Source organism: Acromyrmex echinatior, chromosome 2 (genome assembly GCF_024713525.1).
Source record: "Acromyrmex echinatior isolate Ae372 chromosome 2, ASM2471352v2, whole genome shotgun sequence".
Lineage (NCBI taxonomy): Eukaryota > Metazoa > Arthropoda > Insecta > Hymenoptera > Formicidae > Acromyrmex > Acromyrmex echinatior.
In genome coordinates, this window is record NC_141853.1 from 10,949,436 (window position 1) to 10,974,437 (window position 25,002).

A 25,002-nucleotide genomic window follows, 5' to 3' on the forward strand; every position below is an offset into this window, starting at 1 on the left:
TATTAGTGTCTCCTGAATTTTGACGTATGTTATTAGGAATCAAGTAAATCTAGAAAAATAAAATATTACAATAATTTAATGTCATTTTTAGAAAACTATGTCAATCTCTCTTTGACATGATTTTAATTTATAGACGAAAATGTCTAAATTAAGAAAGTTTAATAAAATTTCTATCGATATCCAGGTCCATCGATATAAGAATATATCTATAAAATTTGCAAAAGCATTCTGAGTTTTTTTTTATAGGAAGAGGTTCAGCCTATTCTTGTATATCTTAATTTTTTACAGGAGATCTGTTCATCAAGAATTTTATTGAAGTTGCCAGAAAAGAAAAAATCGCACTATATAGATACACGCTTCGCTTACACTTTATTAATTCATTTGCAATACATTAATTAAGTCTGTTTAAATAGCATCGAGGCTACCTAACGTATGCCTTCGTGTATACGATAGACAAACAATCACCTAACTTAAATATCGCGCTCTCTTCTTTCTTTTTTATTTTCATACACACATGCATTCTCATTTACCTTTCTCTCTACTTCTTTCATTCTTGCGCTCACTCACTTACTCTCCTTCCATACAATTCCTTCGTTTCTCTTTATCCGCTCTGTTAATCGATATCAATTATTATTACTATTACCATTGTCTCTCATTTTTATATACTATATATATATTTATTTATTTATATTATATATATATATGTATATATATATATATATATATATATATATATATATATCGTAAGATCGACGTTTAAAAACTAAAATTCGTATAAAAAGCGTCGTTATTCGTACTAACAATGTAACTGTACTATTTAAATAATAATTAAATTTTAAAAAATTATTTGTTTCTGTTGTGTGTCGGTTTTGTTGTTGAATGTATGAGATGTCTAAACGTATCGGCTATTGTATGACAGTGCGAGGCGCAGTGCTCCTAATGACACGGCCGGTGCCTCTCGAAGAACAATCGGTAAGATCGATAAAATGCCCCACAATCTGCGCTTTCTTTATATCAGTAAACTTGTACATACATGAATCGATCGCAGTCTCTCGTTGTATGTTGCGAAAAGCTAACGATTTTCTTTTTTTTTTCTTTTTTTTTTTACTGAAAAAGTTAAAATTACACGCAATTAAGAACAAAGCGGGGACAAAACAGGAAAAAAACAAAAACAATAAAATTGCCCTGCACTATCTTTGCAAATTAATATGCCGAGTGTCTCAAATTTAAATGCGGTACAAACATGGAGATAGATGATCTAATAATTAAATTTGTAGATTCTTAAAATCATAGTATTTGAAATTAAAAAAAAATCTTTTAAATTTCTTTTCATCAGCAAATTCTAAAAACAATGAAGTTAACAATTACTGTCTTCTTAGCATTCGAAACGCCACGGAATCATTACATTTACAATCATCGCGCAATCTCGTCAACGATCTTACCGGATGTTCGTTCTTAAATTACGATGCTCAACGTTCGACGCTCTGTTTCAATCACACCCTGAACGATATTAATTACTTTTTATTTCGTAGTCGCTCCTCCGCTGGCATTTATACTTTACCTAATACTTTTACACGCTACGAATGTTTTTTTTTTCCTTTTTCCTTAAACCGTAAGCATTTAGCATGTTACACTACGGTTGAACTCCCTTTCCTCCGGGTTTCTCTCGCTATTACCAACTATTTTGCTATTACGAGCAATAATGTACATCAATTACAAAACAAGATACAAGTGTTAATGTGTTCTTGTTACATCGACACCGTCTCGCGTAAGATGGTTATACTTATAAATATACCACATTTATTAATCGGAAAAACTCGCCGCCGTTTGACAATCTATCATTCACAGAGCGATGTACTATCCCTTCGCATTTTATTCTACGGCGACATTGCGACGATACTTCGAAAGATCTTTCGACGACCGAGCACAGATAATCGTCCTTAGAAAATTCTGCGCTGATGGAAGAAAACCGACGCGAGTTACACCGCGTCATCAAGTTTGACGCGGGTAAAATTGCAAATATATAATTCTTAACATTATAATAATAATACTACGCATGTACGCGCGCGGTGTAATTATGAAAACCTAGCTTTTCAATGACGACAAAAACACAATCGCGTTACTTCTGAAAAAGAATTCGTTCCCTCAAAGGCGCTCGTTATGCAATGCATTTTTATTGCATTTGAATCATTTTTATACTAATCGCATTTTCAAACGCCCTAATTGGCTTGACAGATGATGATAACGTTGTTCCTGAATGTCTAATTTTTGTTGTGTATATGTTGCGTTGATTCGGAACTTTTATGACACTCTCGATGAACGAAAAATAGGAAGCTAGATGGATGCTGCCACTTTTGCGGATAACAAATGACATTTCCGCGTGCAAAATCAGTTAAAATAATCTCTAAATAATAAATATTGGATTGACGAGCTTAACACAATGCGAATCTCTCTAACGGCAGTGGAAGATTTTGGATTTACACATGCAACGTATACTATTCCAAACGACATTGCATGTTGCATAAAATCAAACAGACAGAGTATTCTAGAAAAACTTGATACTTTTTTTTCTACGAGTAAAGTTTTCAACGTATCATTCGTAACATGGAATACGTAAAAACGCGACATGTAGTTAATTAATAGGGAATAATCATTGACTACATTACAATAACCGTCTAACATTCTTCTTTTACAAAAGTAACAGCAGTTACAATAGTAGATCCTATACTTATTAATTTGACAGATTTTTAATATCCGCGAATCAATACAACACAGTCAACAATAGTCACAGTATATCCTTGTCTTAAAATACTGATGTGTTAAAATATGAATATTTTCTCTCTTCGTTATGTTACGAATAGTTTCATTCTGCATACATCATGCATCTTTTGTCATGTAATTCACAAGTTAACAAAATCTGACGCTAAATGCAAAGAACGTAAATTGGTTCTGCGAAACGGTGTTAAGATCTTTTCTTCAATTTGTAATAAGATAATTCAGATAGTCGGGAATAAGTTTTACTTGCATTATAAAAAAACTTTATTCTTCTCATTGGACATAAGTGCTGTTCGATCATCTTTGCAAAGAGAACGAATAAAGTTTTTTTTTTATAATTATTATTGATTTAATATCGTAGTAATTATTATAAATTAATAATAATTTTATTCTAACTATCTAGATTGTCATATTACAAATCGAAACATTAACTTCGTTCATCGTTTTGTCTATTCTACTTCTACAGCGAATAATACCCTTATCGTGCTTATCCGTGGGCAAATATACGCTTGCATGTATGTATGTTGTGACATGTGTACAATATATGTATATAGATTCTGTATACATATACACTATATTCATATTCATATTTATATATTTATATATACATATATAACTTCTCTCTTTTTCACATTTATTACTTTGCAAAATATTTCTTTTGCCGACGATACGTCGGCGTTAAGCCCGTATAATACAATCGCAAATTACACTTTTGTCGCTTAGGCAAATGTTCACTTGTTTCGGTAAGTACAATGACCATTCGTATCGCTCCGTCCTAATCGACAAAGATCGAAACGATGCGCGCATGCTTCTAGCTGAATAATCACGTCGATGTCGAGAAATGCTTGTTATCGGAGACCAAAATCTCGACCTTAAGTGCAATACTTGTCGCACTTTTACCAATATTCGTTAAACCGAAGCCGAATATCCGATCGGCTTAGAACGTCTCGCTATAATACTTAACAATGAGTAAGTTTGACGAAAATCGCGTCATAGGTGCTAACAAGGAAATGAAGTACGAGACATTCGTGTCACAGTATACCCAAGTACTAGAGCATTTTATGAAACGCGAGAAAAACGCACTCGCGTAAGTGATGAACAGCGAGAATGGATGATACAATAAGGCGAGTGTGTACCCGCGTTCACAGCAATTACTATTACAATGGAAAATTCGATTGGCCGCTAGAACGAGGCCGATTAATGCTTGGAAGTGAAGTGGTAGAGGGTGGATCAGTCCCTTTCGACGACTGTCGGTGACGCGACGCATATCCTAATAGTAGAAGTGAGCGAAGCTGTTGCAGGTGTTGCGCGAACGTACCGAACCTCAGCTATGTGTTTGTGGATGTGGAGGCGGCGCGCCGGTGATCTCGGTCCAGCGCATTTCGAAGAAACTGCGCATCCCGTGGCCGGCCTTGCCCACAGGACTGTCATCCTCGTTGAATACCTCGCAGTTGATGAACATCTGCCTGACATCGGCGCAAAACTCATCGCGAGACTTGTACCTGCATCGAGAAGCACTCGTTGTGAAAAACTTCAGCCTTCCAATGCCGACCAAGGTTGACGATCGGTCAATAGGGTTTTTTTTTGCGATCAGTCTATATGTGTGTGTATGTTAGATCTATTAGGCCTGTTTTAAAGACCAAGAGTTTTTGAGAGGAAAGGCAGCTAAAGATAGTACGTTCACTTAACTAATCGCTGGCGCGTATTGGACAACTTACGCGGAGTCCTGCAACTTCTTCTTAATCGTACTGAGATCCATGGGGGTTTTTATGATTTTCTTGTAGGTCGGGAACTGTTTGGTGTTCACCGGCAGGAGGAACGGCCAGGCCTCGTCCTGTTGCTCCAACTGTTCGAGGAGTATCTTACAAGGCGCCAGCTCTCGTTGTTGCTTCTTCGTGAGCGTCCGATTGTTACCCTCCTTCCGTGGTGAGGCGGTAGGAGTCGGCGGTTCCGACGAACTGACATCCTCTACGTGCGTGTTCGATGCCGTTGATGGCGTTGGACTGCGGCGCAAAACAACAGAGAAATTATTTGCACGATTAGCTTCCGTTCTGCAGGAGGTTTCCCGTCATAAAAGCCTCTGGACGAATGCGCAAGGACGAATTGCATAAGATTCGATCGTGTGTCCGGCTGAGACGGGTACGCTGCTCCCGATGAATTATTTGCGTTTCTCTCTGACTCTCTGTCTCTCGTTCGTTCTCTACTTCGTTCTATTACTTTTTCCGTTCTATTTTTCGCCCTCTTGCGCTCTCTCGTTTTTATTTCCGACTCATCATACACGACCTGAAGGCGGCTCTACTGTTACGATGAATATTTCTGAGAAAATATCTATTTCACAGTCGGCGATCGCAAATACACTAGACAACAACGATGTATCATGAATGTACAGGGTGTCCCGTAGAAACTTGGGATAAGACACTGAAGAAACGGAAATCACTCGGGAAAATCTATTAGTTACAATCACCTTCAAAGAATGAAAAATTAGATCTAGCTTCTCATAGAACACCCTGCATGAAAGGAAAAGTTCCTCGAGACGACAAAAATTCTCGGCGGTATTACGACACGGGCCGAGGATTAAGTAGGTAAACGCATGAGTACAGTGTATACAGATAGTTTTCGTATACAGAGTTAGATTCGTATTGAGATTACTTTATTCAATCGGGAATAATACTTGTCCGCCATTTGCGGTTGCGATGAATATTATCAAATCGTTCATTATAGCTGTTTTCTAATATATTTCGCATGAAACGTCATTAAGCCAGCAACTTGACAATGTTTGTTTGTTTTTAACGTAATCACCTAGCTGGTGGATGATCAGAACTTTCACTTTCTCTGGTGCCTCCCCCTTTGGTATGACTCCTTCGACTACTATTTCTCTTCTTTGGTTGTTTACTGTGGCAATTAGAGCAATACCATTTCCCTCGTGGCATCTGTAAGCAAAATATATTATGTACAAAATTTATATTTGCAGTACGTGTTTGATTTAATTAAATAATGAGATCTTGAAGTATTTACAGAGACATATTTTGATAATTACTTACTTTTGGCATGACAGGATTGTGGCAGTCAGTGTGATAAGCCCTAGGACAGAGTTCGCATAGGACCAGATTTTTACCCGCTCTCTTTCCACACACTAAACAATTGCGTTCACCTGTTGCTTTGTTCATACATTCGTGACAATACCTGGAAGTAACAAGAAATATTTAAAACTCTTTGCTTCAAATAGAACTAGACAAGAATATAATACGCATAAGCGTTACTCACCAGTCACCATCAGGAATGTTTTCCATTTTTGGACGGAAACAATAAGTATGGTAGCCACGGTCACAGCCATCACAGAGCAGCAGCTTATCTTCGTTGTCTCCACTATGACAAAACTGGCAATTCTGCAACCAAAATAAATAAACTTCTCATTTCATTTAAAAGAAAACGGAAGAGTTAATCATTGATGGCTAAAATAGCATGAAGATTATAGCAGTTTGTTAGTTGAGCACTTAAAATAATTTTTAAAGCAATAACAAAGCTCTAGATAAGTATAGACAATATATGTATTCAATTAATAAAGCGCAAAAACACAATTAAAAATTACGCAAAAATAAAAGCTAATTATAAGCTAAATAAAATCTATGTATAATAAATCAAATCCAAAATAATTTAGTATCAATTTAATCTAAATAAATATTCATAAAATAATAAGACAAAGATAATTTTGGTTATCACAAGATGAATCACAAAATCTATGCTGTATGCACTCATATTATAATAAATATAACTTAAATGCGTGCAATAATACAAACGTAAGCAACAGTAAATCAATCATGATGACGACAATGGAATTTTTCTGAACGCACTAGAATGTGAAAAAGCGAACTAGAACTATGCGAACATAAAAGTTAAAAAATAAATTGTTTATCAAAAAAACAAACAAACAGTAAGCGGCAGTTTTGCATGCAACCGTTACGTTAGACTCTGACCACCATTGAATGTACATTCTTAACGTATATTTTCGTTATGGTTTATATATATAGACATTATGTGTTCCAATATTCAGTAATTTATGGACATCATCGATGGACGCGTGTTTATTTATAATATATCTACGGCATCCATATAAATAAATACAAGTGGAACAAGTGTGTTCAGGTATCGCGCGAACAGAGCGAAATCCAACGGATGTATGCAAATTTCATTGCCATATTGTTCGCACATGTGATATACAGAATTTTAGAGAATGAGATTGGAAACGGACGTATTGTAAAAATACTGTCGTGAGAAACGATCGTTAAGGCTCTGGTCATCGGATCGAGTAGACACCTGTCGATATCCATTCGAGGCGACGTACGTTCTCTGTAAGCCATTCAACGGAAAGGACAAAGGTATCGGGAGCAGAGGTAGTAAAGGACGATTCGGTTAGTAAGTTAGTGCGAATACCCACAGAGGTCTGAGAAGTAGTCAATAGCTGTTTGTACTGATTGGTAGCTTTGAGTGAGACGCAGCGGTTTCGTAGCTTGGCGCAGACCGAGTTTCTAGCTGTTGTTAGACTCACAGCCTTCATGATGCTCTTGTCCCAAGCGATGCTAGCCTCGAGCATGTAGAGTGCCATAGCGAGTTGCGCCGACGTGTGCGCTCGTGCCGTCGCCTCCCGCCAGGTGTTCAGACCCCGTGGTGTCGTTTCTTCTGGCGGTGCAGGCGTCTGGTTATTTTGCTCAGAATTATTCGAGTTTGCGTTAGCGGCTGCTGCTTGTTCCGCCTTGAGGGCTGCCAAATTGGGATCTCCCGTGCTATAAAATTACCAACATCAAATTAAAATATAATTAAAATGTAAACCTCTTGCTCAACAAATTTAATTTAAATATTAATTGAATGCTTGAACAATGATTATATATGAATGATAGAAGGCACTAATTAAACAAATTTTATTTAAAAAGAATCATTTATATTTTGTTACTTTTATAAAATTTTCTTGCGAGATACGGAATCATAATTTTTCTTTTTACTATTGAATGAAGAAACAATTGCGAGACATAATTATTATATACAATAAAATAATATAGAAAATTTATCTTACCAAACACCTAAAGGTGGTTTTAAGTATCTTCTTTCTATAGCTGCCTCCAAAGAAAGTAGCCTTTGCCGAGCTTGCTCGACTGCACTAATCTTTTCCATTTCATTCAACTTCTCAATTTCCTCGGCTTCTTCAGTTCCCGCTCGCGGCGGTAGCTTCCAACCTTTGACTTGCATGCTAGCATTAGCCACTTTATCTTCAAGCGCTTCCACTTGTTCCAAAAGTTGAGCATCTACTCGTAGCGCAACTTGCTCGCCCCAATTATTCGGATTATCGGGTTTTGGAATTGGCGTATTGGGATCATCTGGTTCCGCTTGAAGTTCCGTGGCGGAAACGTTACCAGGATCAACATTAATTTTACCGGTAACGGCTAAGAAGGATTCCATCGTCGCCCATGTTGTGCGTTTTAACTCTTTCTCGCGGACACCGCGGGAGTGTAGATGCTCGAGAAGTTCTTGGAACGTGTCAACGTCTGTTATCCTCCACCAACCATATCTCAGATCTATATAAAGTTACATATATATTATTCTAATTATATAAAACAAATATATAATTAGAAACTTGGAAAATACAATTATTTGCGTGGGCATACTTTTACTTTAATATTCACAAATTAATTCGACTTACCTTTTGACACCGGTTTGGCTTCGCCAGGAGGTGGTAAACCGTGCACTTTCAAATATTCTAGCTGTGCTGCCTCATCTTGAGTTAATATCAGAGGTGCTGGACTATCGCATCTATCGTAACTCGGACTAGCGGGCGGTGGGAACACTGGAATTCTGAGCTCAGTCGGCTCGGCTATGCCAAAGATTTGCTTAGTGCTAGGTCCTGGAGTATCGCACGTTTCACGCGGTAAAATGGAAAACCAATTAGGCTCGGCATTGCTATTGTCTGAAATAATCGACATAACTAATTAATTAAAAATGTTGAAAAGTCTGTCCTAAATAAAGATTTATAGAAACTCACTGGAAATAAAGGAGCCGTTGAGTTCTTTCCCGTTGTGTAGATTATTGACGTGGTTGAACTTGTCGCCATTCGGTATTGTTTCGACAATTTTATCCTCCATCATTTTCACCAGTGGTTTCGTCATATCTTCGTCCGTCTCTTCATTCTCCTTTTTCACTTCTTCTTTCATGTCGACATCTGTATTGATCACCTCCGTCTCCTGTTTTATTTCCTCGGATGTGACGTTTGTCTTCGCATCTGCCATTGTACTATCGTCATTATTTCTTTTCTCCTCCTTTACATTCTCCGAGCCGCAATTTTGTACAGGCTCTTTCTTACAGTTGACCTCCTCGGACTTCATCTTATCTCCGTGAGATTTTATGTTCTCATTCTGCTCACTCGAATTATGTTTCTTTTCAGCCTTAACTTCGTTTGGTGCTTCATTTTCGCGATTTTCGGAATTCTTGCTTTCACCCTCTTGCTTCACTTCAGATTTCTCTTCTATCGGCATGTTTTTGTACTTCTCGTCGAGCTCGGCTTGGAGGTCGAGAACCTCCGGTTCGGCGCTCTCCATAGCTTCCACGAAAATACCACCGGCGCATGCTAATTCCCAATATCTCCTCCAATACCTGTCCTGGCCGAATATGTGCGCACGGAGTTGCTTCGAAGAGCTGTTCAACTTTTGTAGTTGTTCCTCTGATTGCTTCAATAGTTTATCCAATTTCTTACCCAATTCTTCTCCAGATAAATTCTTATCCTCCTCCTAAATAAGAATTTTTCTTTAAGTATCAATTAAATCTCCAAATTAACTTAAGATTAAATCAATATTCTAAAGTATACCTCTTCTGGCTGAGTGCCTTCACTCTCGTTTTCAGACATGTCCTCTACTTCGTCCTCGTGATGAATCTCGTCTGGTGTAGGTGTCGTACCTACGGCAGTAGACGTAGTATTGCCTTCTTCCTCACCTTCCTTCTTTTCAATGGTGATCGTGTCGCCAATCTTATTAACAATGACACCCACGGCTTCCATTCGGACTTTTCGACTATGTAATTGTCTAAGCCTGTATAAACAATGACAATGTTATCAAAACATAGATCTGATAGGAAAAAGCATAATTTAATATGTAATGGTTCCCTTTAATTTAATGTAGCTTCTCTATCATAAATTATTTTTAATAAAAAAATATTATTAGATTTAAAATAGTTTTAATATTATTATTCCGTTAATCTAATCTTTTAATCAATTATTTCTTCATTTCAACTTACTTTCTGATTTTGGTATCTAATACGAATCTCTCTTTCCTCAGCTGAGCTACCGTCTCGAGGCTACCCTCTATCTGTCTGATCACAGCCTTATTTTGCAGTAACTCATTGCAAAGAAAAGCGAGCATCTGTGCTTTATGCGTCGGATTCAATGCTAAGAAAGGCTTGTCTCGCAATCTTTCTGACATCTTCCATGTTTCGTTGTTATGTAAGTGCTCATAGAACTGCGCATTCTTTCCCGAGCAGGTTGAAGCGTAATCACCGCCGTTCTGATGATGATCGGCAAATTTCTTGTCACGCTCACGCTCAAGGCACACCCCTGTCAAAGCCTTTACTTCGCCGGTTGCGTTCGCGTACAAATAAATTCGCAGTACTTCACTGATGTTGGCGTGAGTGATGTCAGCTTGACGCAAACTTTGACCTAAACCTGTAGTATGTCTGGCCGGTTGCGGGATTCCTGGGTCTTCAATAGCACACACCAACAGATGTGTCATAACCGACAGCATTTCCTCCTCAGCTTCTTCATCATTGAGAAGGGCAAGTTGAAGACTCTTCAAGCTCGGTAGCGATTCCATGTCTGCAACAAATAGGATAATAACAATGAATGCCGAATAAAATGATAAATGGTTTTTATTCTGACAGATGTAAAACAAAATGTTCTCACCGAATCCTAAAGTCTCCCCGAAATTGTGCAAAAATTCGAAGACCATAACGATATCTGCGAATGCTTGCCCGGAGAGCTTAAGTCCAGGTATTCTTTTGACTTCTGGCAGTGGTCTATGATCTAAAAGATTAGTTAGAATTAGTTAGATATCACATTAATCTAAAATTCTTGTTATTCAGAAATGCACGAACTTGGCACCTAAGTTCTTAGCTCGCTACGTGATGTAATAAGAGCAATGTTCTCATCGCGTCAATATCAGTCACTTTCGCGTACCTGTCAGTTCCATATCCTCTACGGGTTTGCGAATTTGTTCGATTAACTCCAACTCAATTCTTCTCTGTTCCGCCCGCTTTTCCTTCGTCGCTATTCTCTCGGCCCTGGCCTCCAAGCGTTTCTTCTCTTTCTCCTCCATCTTCCGACGGTTCTCTAGTGCTCGTACCAGAGCCATATGCTGCCTCCTTCTTTCTCTTTCCTGCGGTCATCATTAATCGTGTTACAATAACATGCAGAAAAACTAACTAACACGCGCTCATGCAGATAATGTTGAATCAAGATAAAATTGCGACTGTATTTAAATTTTCTGTTGTGCATTGTCAATAAAGCGCAATATATGTGTATTTGTGTGTGTGTGTGTGTGTGTGTGTGTGTGTGTGTGTTGTGTGAAATGAAAAATCAGTTATTTTTTTTTACAAATATTATTATTCATTAAACTTCAAAAATCTTCAATGGAAAATTTAAACTTTAAGTAAAAAGTCTAAGAACGGTTATATTTTAGAAAATTTACGTATTTTTTTGATAAATATAAACGTTTGAAGAAATGAGGACTTTGGTTGTAATTCGAGTTGTTCAAGTTCATGTACAATTCCCATGATTTTCCACTTTGTATTTGTGTCACGCATGGATAATGGGCCAAACTCTACAACCGTTCCAAATTTCTCTTTCACGCATTACACATTACGAACAGTATTGTTAAACGGATGCACTGATAGTCAAAAGGAGAGCAATACGACGCGTCGATGGCGGAAATCGCCCTTTTACATTTACAGTGCGCAGAAAACCGTGCAGTTTCTAGCAAACCAGAACCAGCGGCTGCCCGAGCTACTCGAAACATCTCCCTTTAGCCAGATGAATCCTACAATTCTTAAAATTTTCGAAAGAAGTTTCTACCAAATACGTCATCACATAGCGCAACCGAGTGAAAAATTTCGGGTCCCTAGCACTGAACTCAGAAATGCGAAACGTGTGCTTTTTTTTTACAGTATGTAAGCTTATGAACTGCAATGATTTGTGAAAGCTGAAGCAAATACAGATCGATTAAGTAAGCGGGCTTGTATCAATTTCTACCAATGTATTGAGATTAATTTTAATCTCAGTTTAACTTACTCTTTATTTTTTCTAATTCTTTCTTAAAATTAGAAAAAAATAAGGAGATAAGTTCGAAGATTAAAGCTATTCTACATTGGTAGAAATGGAACATTATTGCGTTACGGACAAAAGTACAGTATGCCGAGGTGTTGAACGGTACATGTAAACCGCGACACGTAATCCGATAAGCCGTCGTCGTTAGATAGATCTCGAATTGACACACGTCAGAAATTTGATAGAAATGTAACGCATAGCCGTTCATGTACACGCCGCAGTTTGCGATGTAACGCAGAGCCGATGCGAGTTAGTTGCGAGAGCAAGTCGCTAATTCGTTAATGCCGTTCTGTTAGACGCTAGATTGGGTATGTGACATACCAGCTCGACGGTGTAGAGCATCTCGCGCTGCTTGGTGAGCTCCTGCATGTACATCTGCGGCACAAAACACATCCACAGTCCACTAGTGCTCAAACCGCCACACTCAATCTAAAATCTTTCCCTCGCTCTCTACTGTAGATGTTCTCTACTTATTTGACTGCCACAGAATTAAATCGTGTCGCGAAATCGGCAGTGCGATCGATCCTTTCACGACAAGATTGTTGAGCAATGCGCGGCAATGTTATGTTGGACTGATTGTTTCGATTTTAAGATAAAGCAAGTGCGATAAGTGATTACGGGATGTCTCATCTTCATCCTTATAAATTTTCGCGACAGCATGTTCGTCCAATGTAGAATCATTAACGTTTTTTAAACAAGAATTTTAAACAAGAATCATTACATATAGAAAAACTTTACAATTTTTAATGAAATATTAAATGGTTGTATTTAAGGCAATTAAATGTCTTAGTAATATAATTCATAATAAATTCAAGCTTTTATTAGAATCTATTGAAAATAAGAGACTGAAATTTTATCTAATCCTAAAAGTTTTTTATTTGTGCGGATAATCTTTAATTTTCATTGTATACTTTCATATTCGGATTCTCACTGAAGTTTCGCTAAAAAATTTTACTCGAAATTCATCAGGTAGTCCACAGTTAAAATTCATTTTTTGTGATAAAGAATGAACATCCCGCATATGATATGTAATGAATTACACTTCCCCGAAAATGATATATTAATCGCATCAGCAATTTTACTTTTCGATGAATATTGGTAATATAAATAATGAGTTAGAGCTGTGGATCCGAAACACAGAATGTTAGATTATTCAAAGTGAATATTCTACAACGTAAATTAGAACTTACTAATCACTGAAGTAACATGTAAAATAATAGCGTTGCATTCCTCATATATATCTGCGTAATTAATTTCCTTATACAATAACTGTGTTTTATTAAACATTAAAATAATACATACGATCTCCTAACTTTCAAAAAGTTATTTCGGAGCAATGACATGAATAAATGTTAATGTACAACGTGCTATTTTTTTAAGATCGGAAACGCGTTTTCTAAAATGCAAAAAGATTACGATAAAAAGAATTGCAATTCTTCAGAAACGATGTAACTTTTCATTAAAAAATATGTTTAATTCAATTTGAGATTATATTTCTATTAATACTCAAGTCAGTTTAAATAAGAGGGTAAATCTTTTGCAAAAATCTATGAATATTTACAATCAAAGAGTTTAAAATCAAACATTCTATTCAAACATCCCTACAAAAAAATTACATGCAACTTACATGAAGTCTTCACTAATAAATACTGTTTCCGAGATACGATAATTAATAAATTCTACCACGTAAAAAAATGTTCCATTTCATTTTTTTTATTCTATTCAAAATATTATTTCGCGTACGTTCTTGATAAATAAAATTTCCTGCCTTCCGGTTAATTCGATACGTAACGTAAGATTAATTTACTTGGAGTTTCATCATAAAAATAAATGGGGAACGACGAATGAAGACAAAAAAGTAAAACACCTCTACGTCTACGAGAGACACACTCACGCACACTCACGCTAATCTACAGCGATGAAACGATTGGCGGTGAACGATTTGTTTTAAGACAAGAACTCACCTGCTCCTTCAGCATAACCGCTTGCTGCCTCTTCAGCTCCCGTTCCTGAGGAATTAAAAGACTCTTTAATACAACTGTAGAAATAGTATCGTGGCAGTCATTCGTTCGCGTATTACATCTAACTTTAGACAACTCGAGAAGAACAGGGTCGAGCATTAACATAGTAACGATTGTTGAATTACCTGTTGCTTCCTTTGTTGTTCTTCCAGTCGGATCTTCTCCACCTCTTCCTGCCGTTTTTTTCGTGCCTGCGCATACGCCATACACACGTCACTCGCATCCGTAATCATGTTTATCAAGAGAAAACTTAGGTAATTTTGTTCTCGTTCGCGGGATCGCTCGGTATTTACGACAAGAGAAAAAGGCATTGTTTTAGCAACGAAAACTTTCCCGTTATCAGTACTGATAATTGATTAATTAGCTTGAAGTTACCGTATGCCCTACTGGATTTCTCACAGCAATGATCGAGAGGGTTGCAAGAGCAGAGAAGCTATTTTATTACTGCAAAGATGCAGTTTTATTTTGATTATATTAAATTAAAATGTAAATTGTTAACATTTTTCTTGTAAATTTGACATTCATTATTACATTTCAGAAGCGAATGTATGAAAACTGTCATACAGGGTTGTATATGCACAGTCTAAAAAAAAGTTTAAGGGCTTTATTTTTAATAATTCAAAGAATAATTTTCAGAAGTACTCAACTTTTAAAAGTTATACATTGCATATATAGAATGTGAGAAAAATTATTATAAAAATGCAATATAATTTTCAAGATTTCTTGACCGACAATTTTTATTGACAATTATTAATATTTTTCTTGTGAAAATATTCAACAAAAAATTAATGCAATTGACTTCTAAAGCAACCATCTCGATCTCCGCTTCTTGATATGTGGCGATTATTTATATTTCTCTGAACGAATAGAAACGGATTCTTATTGAGTTCTCAATCGAACGAATAGCTATACAAGTTGTCTATCCGCGATAATTTTTCCTCGGGTTTTGATTTCGTGATATTCACAGTGTAATTGTGATTCGAAGACTACGTGTGGAAAGCGATATCTAAATAGCGCAGATCAGGGATTAAGCACTACTCTAAAGTTCAGGAATATAGCTGGAAGTTAGTACGGGTGCATTTATATTTTAATGCCAATTATTTGTTATTTGAAGCCGAACCTTCTTCAGCGCAGATTTCCTAGGAAGGCACCGTAACTTTTTAATAATACACCTCGGATACTTAAATATCAAGTTGAAGTTCTGATTAAGTTCATTTTGAATTTAAAGAAAGAACAACTTACTTTTACTAATTTGCACCCTTAATGAAAAATAGACTACATTAGAATTTCGGGATTACAAATCGTATCTTTGCGTCCTTCCCGGCTATATTCATGCTAAAAATCTGAATCTAAAAATCTGAATCTATTCTGCTAAATGCCCGTAGTTTACTTCCGTTTTTGTCAACTCGGCGATCCGATTATTGCGCTCTCGTGGATTCTTTATCATCGGATATGCTAGGCTCATCGTAATAGCCGTGAGATAACGCACGCTCAGTTTCTACATACCGATAAACATTGCATATTCAATTAGCGCAATAGGTCCTCGTAAAAAATCCTTGTACAAAGAGAGAAAGAGAGAAAAAGAGTAGTAAAAGCATGCGATTTAATATTAAAACCCCACCAAGAAAAATGACGCGTATACGTCGAGACAGCAGCCAAGCATAACGAAGACTGACTCGCTCGTGAAATATTTGAGAGCGAATTCGACAGCAAAAACACGAATTGAAATAGTTATATTTAATTATTATATAAATAGGAGAAAAAAGAGTCAATTGTGTGAGATAATAAGAGAGCGTAAACTGTTATAAATCAACACCATTATACAAGATGAACAGAGATCGAAGAGAAATAGAAGAATACGTGGAAAAGTGAAAAAATTTCAGCCGGGCATGCAAGGAGCCAAGCAATACTCGCCTATGTATGCACATATTATATCAATGGTACGTATGTACCGTCGCTTAAGCTGATAAAATATTAAAGCTATCGTGTCGTTTTACTTAGGAATATAAAATGTAACAGTAGATAATACATAGTAATAAAAATATATGTAATATATGTGTATATATTTATATATATATATATATGAGAGGTATAGGTGTCACATGTTCATTACGCGGGTAATTTGTGTGTCGTCCGCAGTACAACAAGAAGGTAAAGGAAAGCTCTTATATATACTCGTGTAGCGAATAATCGAATACTAGAGACAGGTTCTTCGAGAAGTATGGCATGCTGGATAATCATGTAGCTAGCTGTTATTTTGTATAGTGACAGGAGAAGCTAGGCACAGGAGAGCATTGCGACAGTCGGTTTATATATTATCGTATATATTTATCGTGCCTACGTATATCGTTTAGCTTTAACGTGCCTCGATCGCAGTGTTGATTTAGCATCTAGATCCCATGATTCTCAGTGAACCGTGTTTTTCCGCTGCCAATCTCGGAAAACGCCGATCAACGAGAACTCGAGATCGATGCTTCTTCTTTATAATCTTTCGGATTTCGGATTTCGGATTTCTTGTCCTTTATCGAGAAAATTTGATAAATAATAAACTTGAGCATGGATTCGAAATGTACTCTATGAATCAAATTGAAGATAAATTATAATTGATTTGAAGCGTTACTTTAATTAGAGCTTTATTTTATTTTTCATGAGTTATCAGCGTGAATGTAGATTACGAATGTTAAGTTTTAAGTCTTATCTTCAAGTGAATTGAAATAAATTATTTTCCAATTTAAATTAAATTCGCTAGAATAATGATGAGATAAAAAGCACTTATTTCAGTATAAAAATTTCAAATTTTACATAATTTTTATTTAATTAATTATACATATAATCAATACAAATTTACGATTTTTTAAAAATAATCCGTAGATGATGAATTAAATAAATTTTCGAAAACAAACACTATTTTATAGATAGCATAATAAATGATCACAGATAATAAAACAAAATTCCGAAATCCGCTTGGTCGAACAAAAAGATCGGCCACATTCAACCCTACGAAAGCACGGTGATGAGCATCTATATGCATGTATGTGTGTATGTATGTATGTTTTCCATTTCATTACTACGCGATAAAAAGTAGTACGTGGGGGTGAATTTATGACGTCAGTCGCGGATTCCGTCTCTTCACTTTGATGATACATGTCATCACGTTATAAACTTTTGCTATAATAAGAGAGCTTGAAGAATTGTAAAACGACTATAAAAATATCATGAAACTTTCTACTGAAGACTCGTGTTCATTGGACTTTCAGAAACATGGAATTTTCTGCACCAAGATAAAACGTGATTTTTTTTTTAGCTTTGTTTTAGCTTATAGTCCCAAAATATTTAGGCGATTAACATCCAAGATATTATTTATTAATTAAAACACATTTATAAAAAATTCAAAATTCCTTGAAAAAATAAGAAATAAAAAGTGAATTTATGATACAAGAACACTATTTAGTAATTTATGATATTAAAACTATTCGTATTCTTCTTGTGACATATTAATAAAGAAAGAAAGTCGAGATACTAATTCATTCTTTATTTATTCCATTGAAACGGAATTTATTTTACTGTGTACACTATTTTTCAAAGTAGAGAACGTTGAAAGGAACGTTGAAGAGACGACGAAGACTGACGCAAAAATGGTAAAATTCGCACGATATTCGTCTGTTGGAGCAGCGGAAACACTTATATTATTTCACCCCACGCAAACACACGTAGAAGAATCGCGAGCCGCGAGCCGGTATACTCACGGTAACTCTTACCTCCGGGGATCTCTTCGCCCTTCTATCGCAAACCGTTTCCGGATCGCGGAGGAAATTAAAGCCAAAAGGAGAGATAGGGACATCCGGAAGTAATAACGACTCACAAGACAATATGACAACACTCATTAGTGAATATGATGTGGTCGATGATGGATCCAAGTGGCGCATATGTCGGGATATCGAGCTTCGAGATATTACGTGAAGGATGTTAATGGGGTACGAAAAAAAGGGGAGAATCAACGGGTCCAGGCGGGCAAGACCATGGACAGGGTGATTCGGATGAGAGGGGGTTCGGGATGCGTCATACGACATCTTACCTCCAGAAGTTCCTGACTCTGCGTCTGGGTCTGTGCCTGCTGGGTATTGTCCGGCGGCATGGTCGTGGTCGTCGTACCGGTCGACGTGGTGGTCGATGACAGGTTCGACGAAGACGAGATCGGCACCGTCGGCTGCGGTGATGGCACAAGGCCCGCCGACGCCGGCGGCAGGGTCAAGGTGGGGTAAGGTGGCGGTGGTAGTACCTGTGGCACCACCTGCACCTGTGGAGGCGGCACGACCACGCCAGAGACCAGAGACGGCGGCGTTGTTGTGATCGCGGTCGTTGTCGTCATCGTCGTCATCGTCGTCATCGTCACCGGCGTGCAGTACGCGGCAGTGGTCGACGCGAGGGATGACATCGACGGTGGCTTCTTCGACGGTACGTCCTCGATGTCTGCCTGGTGCATCATGTCCCGGTTGCGCCAGCTCTCGGCAATGCTCTCGCGATTCTTCCAGATGGTGGCAACCGTACTGCTCGCCAGACCCAGCTCGCGAGCCACGTCGCTCTTGCTCTTGCCGCGCTCGATCTCTTGGATGATCTTCATTTTCTGCTTGATCGTGAACGCGAGCCGCTTTCGACCCTGCGTTGGTGGTGGTTTACAGGGATGCCCAATATATAATCGATCGCGTTAATTGGGAGGAAGGTGGTCGTTTAGCAACCACATGCGACCGGTCGTTCGCGGTCGACCGGCGGGGGATTGAATCGGGGCGATACGCGGAGATCATACGATACGCGAATTGATTATACGGTAATATACGAAGCTAAAATTATAATGACAATCAAATAATTTTCTACGCAAAATGTATCCTAAAGAATATCTTTTCTTAAGATTACGACGCAAGATTTGGAATGTGTTAAGTATGTATTAAATATTTTATCAGAATAAATAAAAGGTAAAGCTACGCTATCGGCAAATAAATTCTATACAGTGGCATTATTGTTATTTGCAATAATGACTTTAATAATTGCGATTTTATGAACTCGGCGTACCACCCTTAAAAAGACTAAAATATGTGTAATTCCGATAAAGCCAATTTTAGATACTATAAGCACATAAAAGCGGTTACTATGTAAAATAAAAAAAGAAATACGCGACATACTTGTTGACTATTTATGAAGATATTAAATAATATGAAATAATTTCCTCTCTCGACTATTTCTCGTAATGTTGAACACAATGATAACACAATACACACATAACAAAATAATAACGCTCTCAATTACATCGATACCTTGCTAAATTATGCCAATATTAATTAGCTTGTCTAAATGTAATATGCATCGATAATATACATCCGCTTCGTTTTTCGTTCTCTACGTCCCAGAAAAAATCGATTAGGATCGATTATATACGTTCTGGGCATCCCTATTTCGCGTTTTCCACTACATGTGAATCCACGTGTAGCTACAGTTACTACACTATTGTGTCGTTTGACGTCTCCTTCTATTCTTTCAAATTGCACGGGCTGTGTGTGTATGTTTCGGGCTAGTGATGTGCGTGTGGATGTGGAATGCGTGTGTGAATGCGAGGAAACATGAACGAACGAGTGACAGTGATTGAGGGGGACAGGGTGATAATCTGGCTTGCGCGAGGATTCCGATGGGGCATAGTTTGAAGGACTATCACAATGGATGGACTTTTGAAATTTCTACAATCGCGCGCCTCTATTTCGACGAGGTTTTCTCTCGCACAGACAAATTTCCAGAATAACGCCGATCGTATTAAACACGTATTCCAATATCAAAATGTATCTTCGTCCTTTGTTAAAATTAAACTAGCATAAATTAAGCGTAAATTAAAATTAAAAAATTTATCTTCAATTTTTTTGGAATCCGATAGAAATCAGTAGCGAATAGAAATTATTTTTAGATAATACGATTCTTTATTTTTAATGCGTACTTTATATCTCATCCTTTTAAATTTTACAAGTTACTATAATATACATTTTCAGAAATAGTAAATACTGTATAATAGAAATAGTAATATATAATAAGTATCTTACATAATTAAAAAGGTACAAATGATTGAACAATTTTGCCTAAAATGCAGAATCGGAGGAAACATCCATTAAAATTATAATTTTGATCAAAAGATGAAATTTCAGATGGTGTATACGATTCGTCCATTATTTCAATAAGTGCTTTTATTGTCACGTAAATTTTCCGTTGTCAAAAATAATTCTTAATGAAATGCAATTATTTGTCTCATTATCCGACAGCATCGACAAAAATAATGGGAAACAAAATGTATCAACGATACTTCTGTTTACAGCGTACATACATAAAAGCATCAACAGTATCGATTGAAAACACATGGGATTGTTTCAAAACAGATCTCAGTGTATGAAATATCGAATATCGTGGAAAGAATTTTGGAATTTAAACCAATACTGGCATCCATATTAATTTATTCACGATTCTCGCGTTCGTATTTATAAAAAAAAAAAAATTAAAAATTCGACGCGTGTATTTTAACGTACACCAAAAAGAAGTAGATTGTAAAAGAAATAAAACTTTCTATTCCTCTTATTAGATCGTTTGAAATGTTTGAATGCCAGAGTTATTTTTTTCATTTTATTTTTTGCCTTTTCTATAACAGTTTGCCTTCGTTTGATAAAAACAAAATTGCGACTACAATTTTCAACGGTTTTTATTGATCAATTAAACACAATAATTTGACAAAATTAAAAAGAATAGAAATCAAATAGGGCGGGTAGGGGGTAGGGTGGGAGGACATGCTGGGTTCTCCTGTCACTATCGCTAGCGGTTGTTGGTTGGCTATGGGTGTCTCGTGTATTCTGGGACATTAGAGGTTGTAAAAGGTTCATTGGTATATATATAGTATAAGAAAAGAGTTTTTCTATACAAGAATATTCATTAAAAAAAGTTGTATATAATATGTATATATAGACAGATGTATATATATATATACGGAGATAATATATATATGTATATATATATAAATACGGCACACACAGAGAGCATGCGACACGCACGACAGGTGGACAAAATACAAAAAAACGTAGGTATCCCAAATAGAATAAGAGAACAGTTTTATGTGTGAATGAAACAACGAGATCGAGACAAACGTGAAGGAAACTCGGTGATAGACATCGACTTACCTCGAGTAGTTGTTGATTCCTGATCTCCCGTTCTCGTCTAACAGCTTCCAGCCGTTCTGTCTTCTCTTGCTCCTTAATAAGCCTACAATGAGAGTATCATTAAGTAGACGTAATTCCCGAGCAGTAAAAAGACTCGAACAAATAATTAATCAACGGTTACTAGTAAACTATTTTATATCCATCAATTTTACGAATGTTTAAAAGAATTCGAGTTCTGAATTAACATAGCGATCTGCGACACTGGTTTTTTGCTCGATAACGTTTTATGATTACGCAAGCAATAATCTTGCGGCAAGAAAAATAAATACGCGTTAATTAAACATCAACATGTTGCGATGGCGAAACTTCGGATTAAGTATTAAATTCCAGTAAGTGAATAAATATCTAACTTCTCACATAGCGATGAGATTAACACTTCAATAAATTTCATAATTTATTTAACTATTATTGACAATTATCAATTTTATGAAGTGGTCTCTCTCAACAGATAGATAATAACGCGCATTAACTCCTTTCATATTTTTTAATCTACTCGAGTAATATTATTTAATATTTTTTTAGAAATAAATTCGTTTAAATAATAATATATTTAAATAATGGAATGTCGTACCTAGCTTGTTCTTTATGTCGTTGCGCTTCTTCCTTCGCGAGTTTTTTCGCATAAGCTAGCTTCTCTCTATCATATTGATTGTTCGTCCGTACGTCTCTAAAGCCACCAGCCGCTCTGAGTTCTTCCAGTCTTCGCGCTACTTCCTGAGCACCGAGTCTGACGAATTCAGCCTCTGCTAAACCCATCGTTGGCTGCAGGAATTCCCCCACCAATGGACGAGAGGAAAACGAAAAATTGGCGGTAGTTAATTCGGCTGGATTTTGATGTTCCAGAAACTGAAATTAAGAAATTGATTTCTTCTTAAAAGAAGTCGACTTCAGTAATCCAATTAATAAATGTCATTTGTATTTCGTAATTATGTTATTTTCTTATTATGTTATGTATCACGATGTAGATATGATAATAGCGCGCGAAAGCAATGACAGAAAGTTTAGCAAAGTACTCTAAACTTGCCAGCGCGACTTCATGCGAATCACTTTTGATAACGTACACCAACCATCATCGTAATATGTTGCAACCAACCTTCACTAGATCGGGACTGCTCCTAAAAGTTTTCCCGCAGGGGCTGTAATACGACACGTCGCCTTTTATCACTCCCGTCTTTCCTAGTCCCTTGATAACCGTTTCACGCTTCCAACCGCGCTCTAACGGCATTTGAAGGTCTCTTTCGCTGGGTTTGAGTTTCCTCCTCTTCGCGCTAGGTGTGCCTTCCGCATTGTCGTCATCGGTATCCGTGACAACATCGGTGTTACTGCCGCTCTCGCTGGTCACGTCCATGTTACTCTCTTCTCCCGAAGCCTCCAGCAACTTGTTTTTCATCTTTTCCTGCAAAGATTTCTATATAGGGAGAATGGTTTTAGTGCGAAATCATAAGTAAAAAAAAAAAGAAAAACGAACATGGCTCCTCGCCCACGAAGCACGAATTGGTCGAGGTCGCTTCTTCTTCTGTATCTTCGTTAGCAAGTGATAGTACTTTAACAAAAGATAATCGTAAAGATATACGGAAATTACATAAGTACAGAAGTCAGAATAAAAGAATAAAGTTTCTATTAAAATGTAATTATTAACTTTTAAATTAATACTCGTATATATTAAAATGACACGTTAAAATTAATACTCGTACGATAAAGGTATTTCACGTTGACGCTGATAGCTGGATTTTACCTGGTTCTTTTCGTCACTCTGACCAGTAGCGACGGAAGCGTGCAATTGAGCTGCCAGTATATTTGACCTCAGCAACGATACTTGGTGAGACAATGGCACACTTGGATCCAAAGTCGGGGTGGGTTTAATCCCTAGAGCTCTGCTTTGAGCCAACAACGACGCGACCGTGTTCTTCTTAGGCTTCGATACACCGCGACCGAGATTTCGCGGCCTACCGTCCTTGTGATGGGTGGCAGAGCTTGCACTCTCGCTTTCCTCACTGCCGCTACTCGGCCGCTGTGGCGAGTCTGCGGCAGCGAAAAGCTGCGCCAAGGAAGGACTAGGTGACGCCGGTACCGGCACCGAATTCTGCGGAACTCTTCTTGGCTTTGGTCCGGGTTTTCGTCTCGCTACAATAATTCATAAAGTTTTGATTATCTGAACCACGTATTTTTTTTTCAGAAAAATTGACTTCTTGGAAATAAAGACAAACTTTTCTATCGAGACTAACATTCTCAACACGTAAATATTCGCTTGTGTATGTAAAATCTTGATGGATTTTGAAAACAACATAAATAAGAATACAGGGCTATCGGAATATATTTCCTGATTTGACAACTAATTTATATAATTTTACTTTAATTTTTTTTTCTAAAAGACTGAGTTTAAAAAATGTGGAGATTTAAATAACAAGCTGTATTGTGTATTTGCAAAAACGCTGTTAATTCTTTTTCTTGCTTCACGAGCAATTGCTCCATTAAATAAAAACATACAATGACTTTATGTCACAACGATTTTAAAAAAGTAATAACTGAAAATGCTGAACGTGCAGTTGCTATACTTACACGTTCGATCGGAGGCAAGTAACGATTGGCTTAAATTACTGAGCTGACTGAGCGGTTGACTACCAGAAATCGGCGAGCTACTGCTCGTCGTGGCGGGCTTTAAGGAGAGATTTAGGGGTGCGTCCGAATCGTTGATGTTGTTATTCGCGTTGCTACTACTGCTGCTACTGCTGCTAGTATACGTCGGTGGCGCCGACAGAACGGAGCCGTTCGTTGAATGGGCCGGCAGTTTGATTACTTCTACTCGATCCACCGAATCTCTGTATTCGTTCGAGTCGGTCTGAGGAAAGACGAAACGTGCACGATTACATGACATCGCGCACAAATACAGATTCGTGTAGCGGATATAAAATTAAGGGAGCAATTTAATTCCGCAACTGAGTGAAAATAAATAAAATTTAAGTATTTGTCATATTAAAAAGTAACCAATAATAGATGTTGATTGATTGCAATTTTATGCTTGAGTGTTTCGGAATTGTGACTGACACGTGCAGTGACTGAACGTACCCCCGTGCGATTGTACTTTCTCGGTTCTATCATTAGCGACGAGGACGATGTCGTGTTTGTCTGATGAGCGCTAAGGGTAGGGACGGGCGGCGGATGTACGCTGACGCTGGGAGTGTCCAAGGATATTGTCTTCTTCCTGCCGCGGTTTGTCGTTCCAGGAACCTTTGGACCGACTATACTTGACGTATACTTGATAATCTCCGTGTCGGGAGGTAGGCGCACACCTCCCAATATACTGCTAGGATCACTAGATAAAACATCACTGTGAAATTACTTATTCTTTACGGCAATTGAAGTAGATTAAATTATATAATGAGAGAGAGAAGATAATTGAACAGTGAAGTTCAAGAACTTAATTGTATTAAGAGATTTAAAAAAATGGGCCTATTTTATATATTTTAATTTCAATCAGAGCTTCGTGAAAAATCTATCGCGTAATTGAATTAATATATTCACCTTCCTTCCTTCGCAGAACTGTCGCGATAGGAAAAACGATAGCGTGAAAATACAATTTTTTAGCGAGTTAAATAAAATCAATCTGCGGCCT

General features: G+C 37.2%; 1 protein-coding gene across 16 annotated transcripts in view; it reads right to left on the reverse strand.

Annotated features, from left to right (window-relative positions):
* Positions 1 to 346: 346 nt before the first annotated feature.
* The window catches only part of LOC105148652 (bromodomain adjacent to zinc finger domain protein 2B), a 158,960-nt gene continuing 134,304 nt past the window's right edge, over positions 347 to 25,002 (reverse strand). For 5 of the 16 annotated variants that reach the window (XM_087402861.1, XM_087402857.1, XM_087402858.1 and 2 more), the window contains 25 exons: positions 24,912 to 24,929; positions 24,456 to 24,702; positions 23,949 to 24,228; positions 23,125 to 23,513; positions 22,858 to 22,932; positions 22,483 to 22,785; positions 21,961 to 22,235; positions 21,351 to 21,432; positions 18,227 to 18,808; positions 14,277 to 14,342; positions 14,095 to 14,139; positions 12,452 to 12,505; positions 10,985 to 11,183; positions 10,712 to 10,831; positions 10,051 to 10,624; positions 9,626 to 9,845; positions 8,807 to 9,548; positions 8,468 to 8,749; positions 7,844 to 8,342; positions 7,211 to 7,556; positions 6,040 to 6,161; positions 5,817 to 5,958; positions 5,575 to 5,705; positions 4,494 to 4,778; positions 347 to 4,277 (listed from right to left, as the gene is read on the reverse strand). In XM_087402861.1, the coding sequence (XP_087258987.1) occupies positions 4,100 to 4,277; positions 4,494 to 4,778; positions 5,575 to 5,705; positions 5,817 to 5,958; positions 6,040 to 6,161; positions 7,211 to 7,556; positions 7,844 to 8,342; positions 8,468 to 8,749; positions 8,807 to 9,548; positions 9,626 to 9,845; positions 10,051 to 10,624; positions 10,712 to 10,831; positions 10,985 to 11,183; positions 12,452 to 12,505; positions 14,095 to 14,139; positions 14,277 to 14,342; positions 18,227 to 18,808; positions 21,351 to 21,432; positions 21,961 to 22,235; positions 22,483 to 22,785; positions 22,858 to 22,932; positions 23,125 to 23,513; positions 23,949 to 24,228; positions 24,456 to 24,702; positions 24,912 to 24,929 (6,256 nt within the window). In that variant the 3' untranslated portion in view covers positions 347 to 4,099. Of the gene's footprint in view, positions 4,278 to 4,493; positions 4,779 to 5,574; positions 5,706 to 5,816; positions 5,959 to 6,039; positions 6,162 to 7,210; positions 7,557 to 7,843; positions 8,343 to 8,467; positions 8,750 to 8,806; positions 9,549 to 9,625; positions 9,846 to 10,050; positions 10,625 to 10,711; positions 10,832 to 10,984; positions 11,184 to 12,451; positions 12,506 to 14,094; positions 14,140 to 14,276; positions 14,343 to 18,226; positions 18,809 to 21,350; positions 21,433 to 21,960; positions 22,236 to 22,482; positions 22,798 to 22,857; positions 22,933 to 23,124; positions 23,514 to 23,948; positions 24,229 to 24,455; positions 24,703 to 24,911; positions 24,930 to 25,002 lie in introns of all 16 variants that reach the window. The other 11 variants (XM_087402862.1, XM_087402867.1, XM_087402863.1 and 8 more) reach the window with 11 other exon arrangements.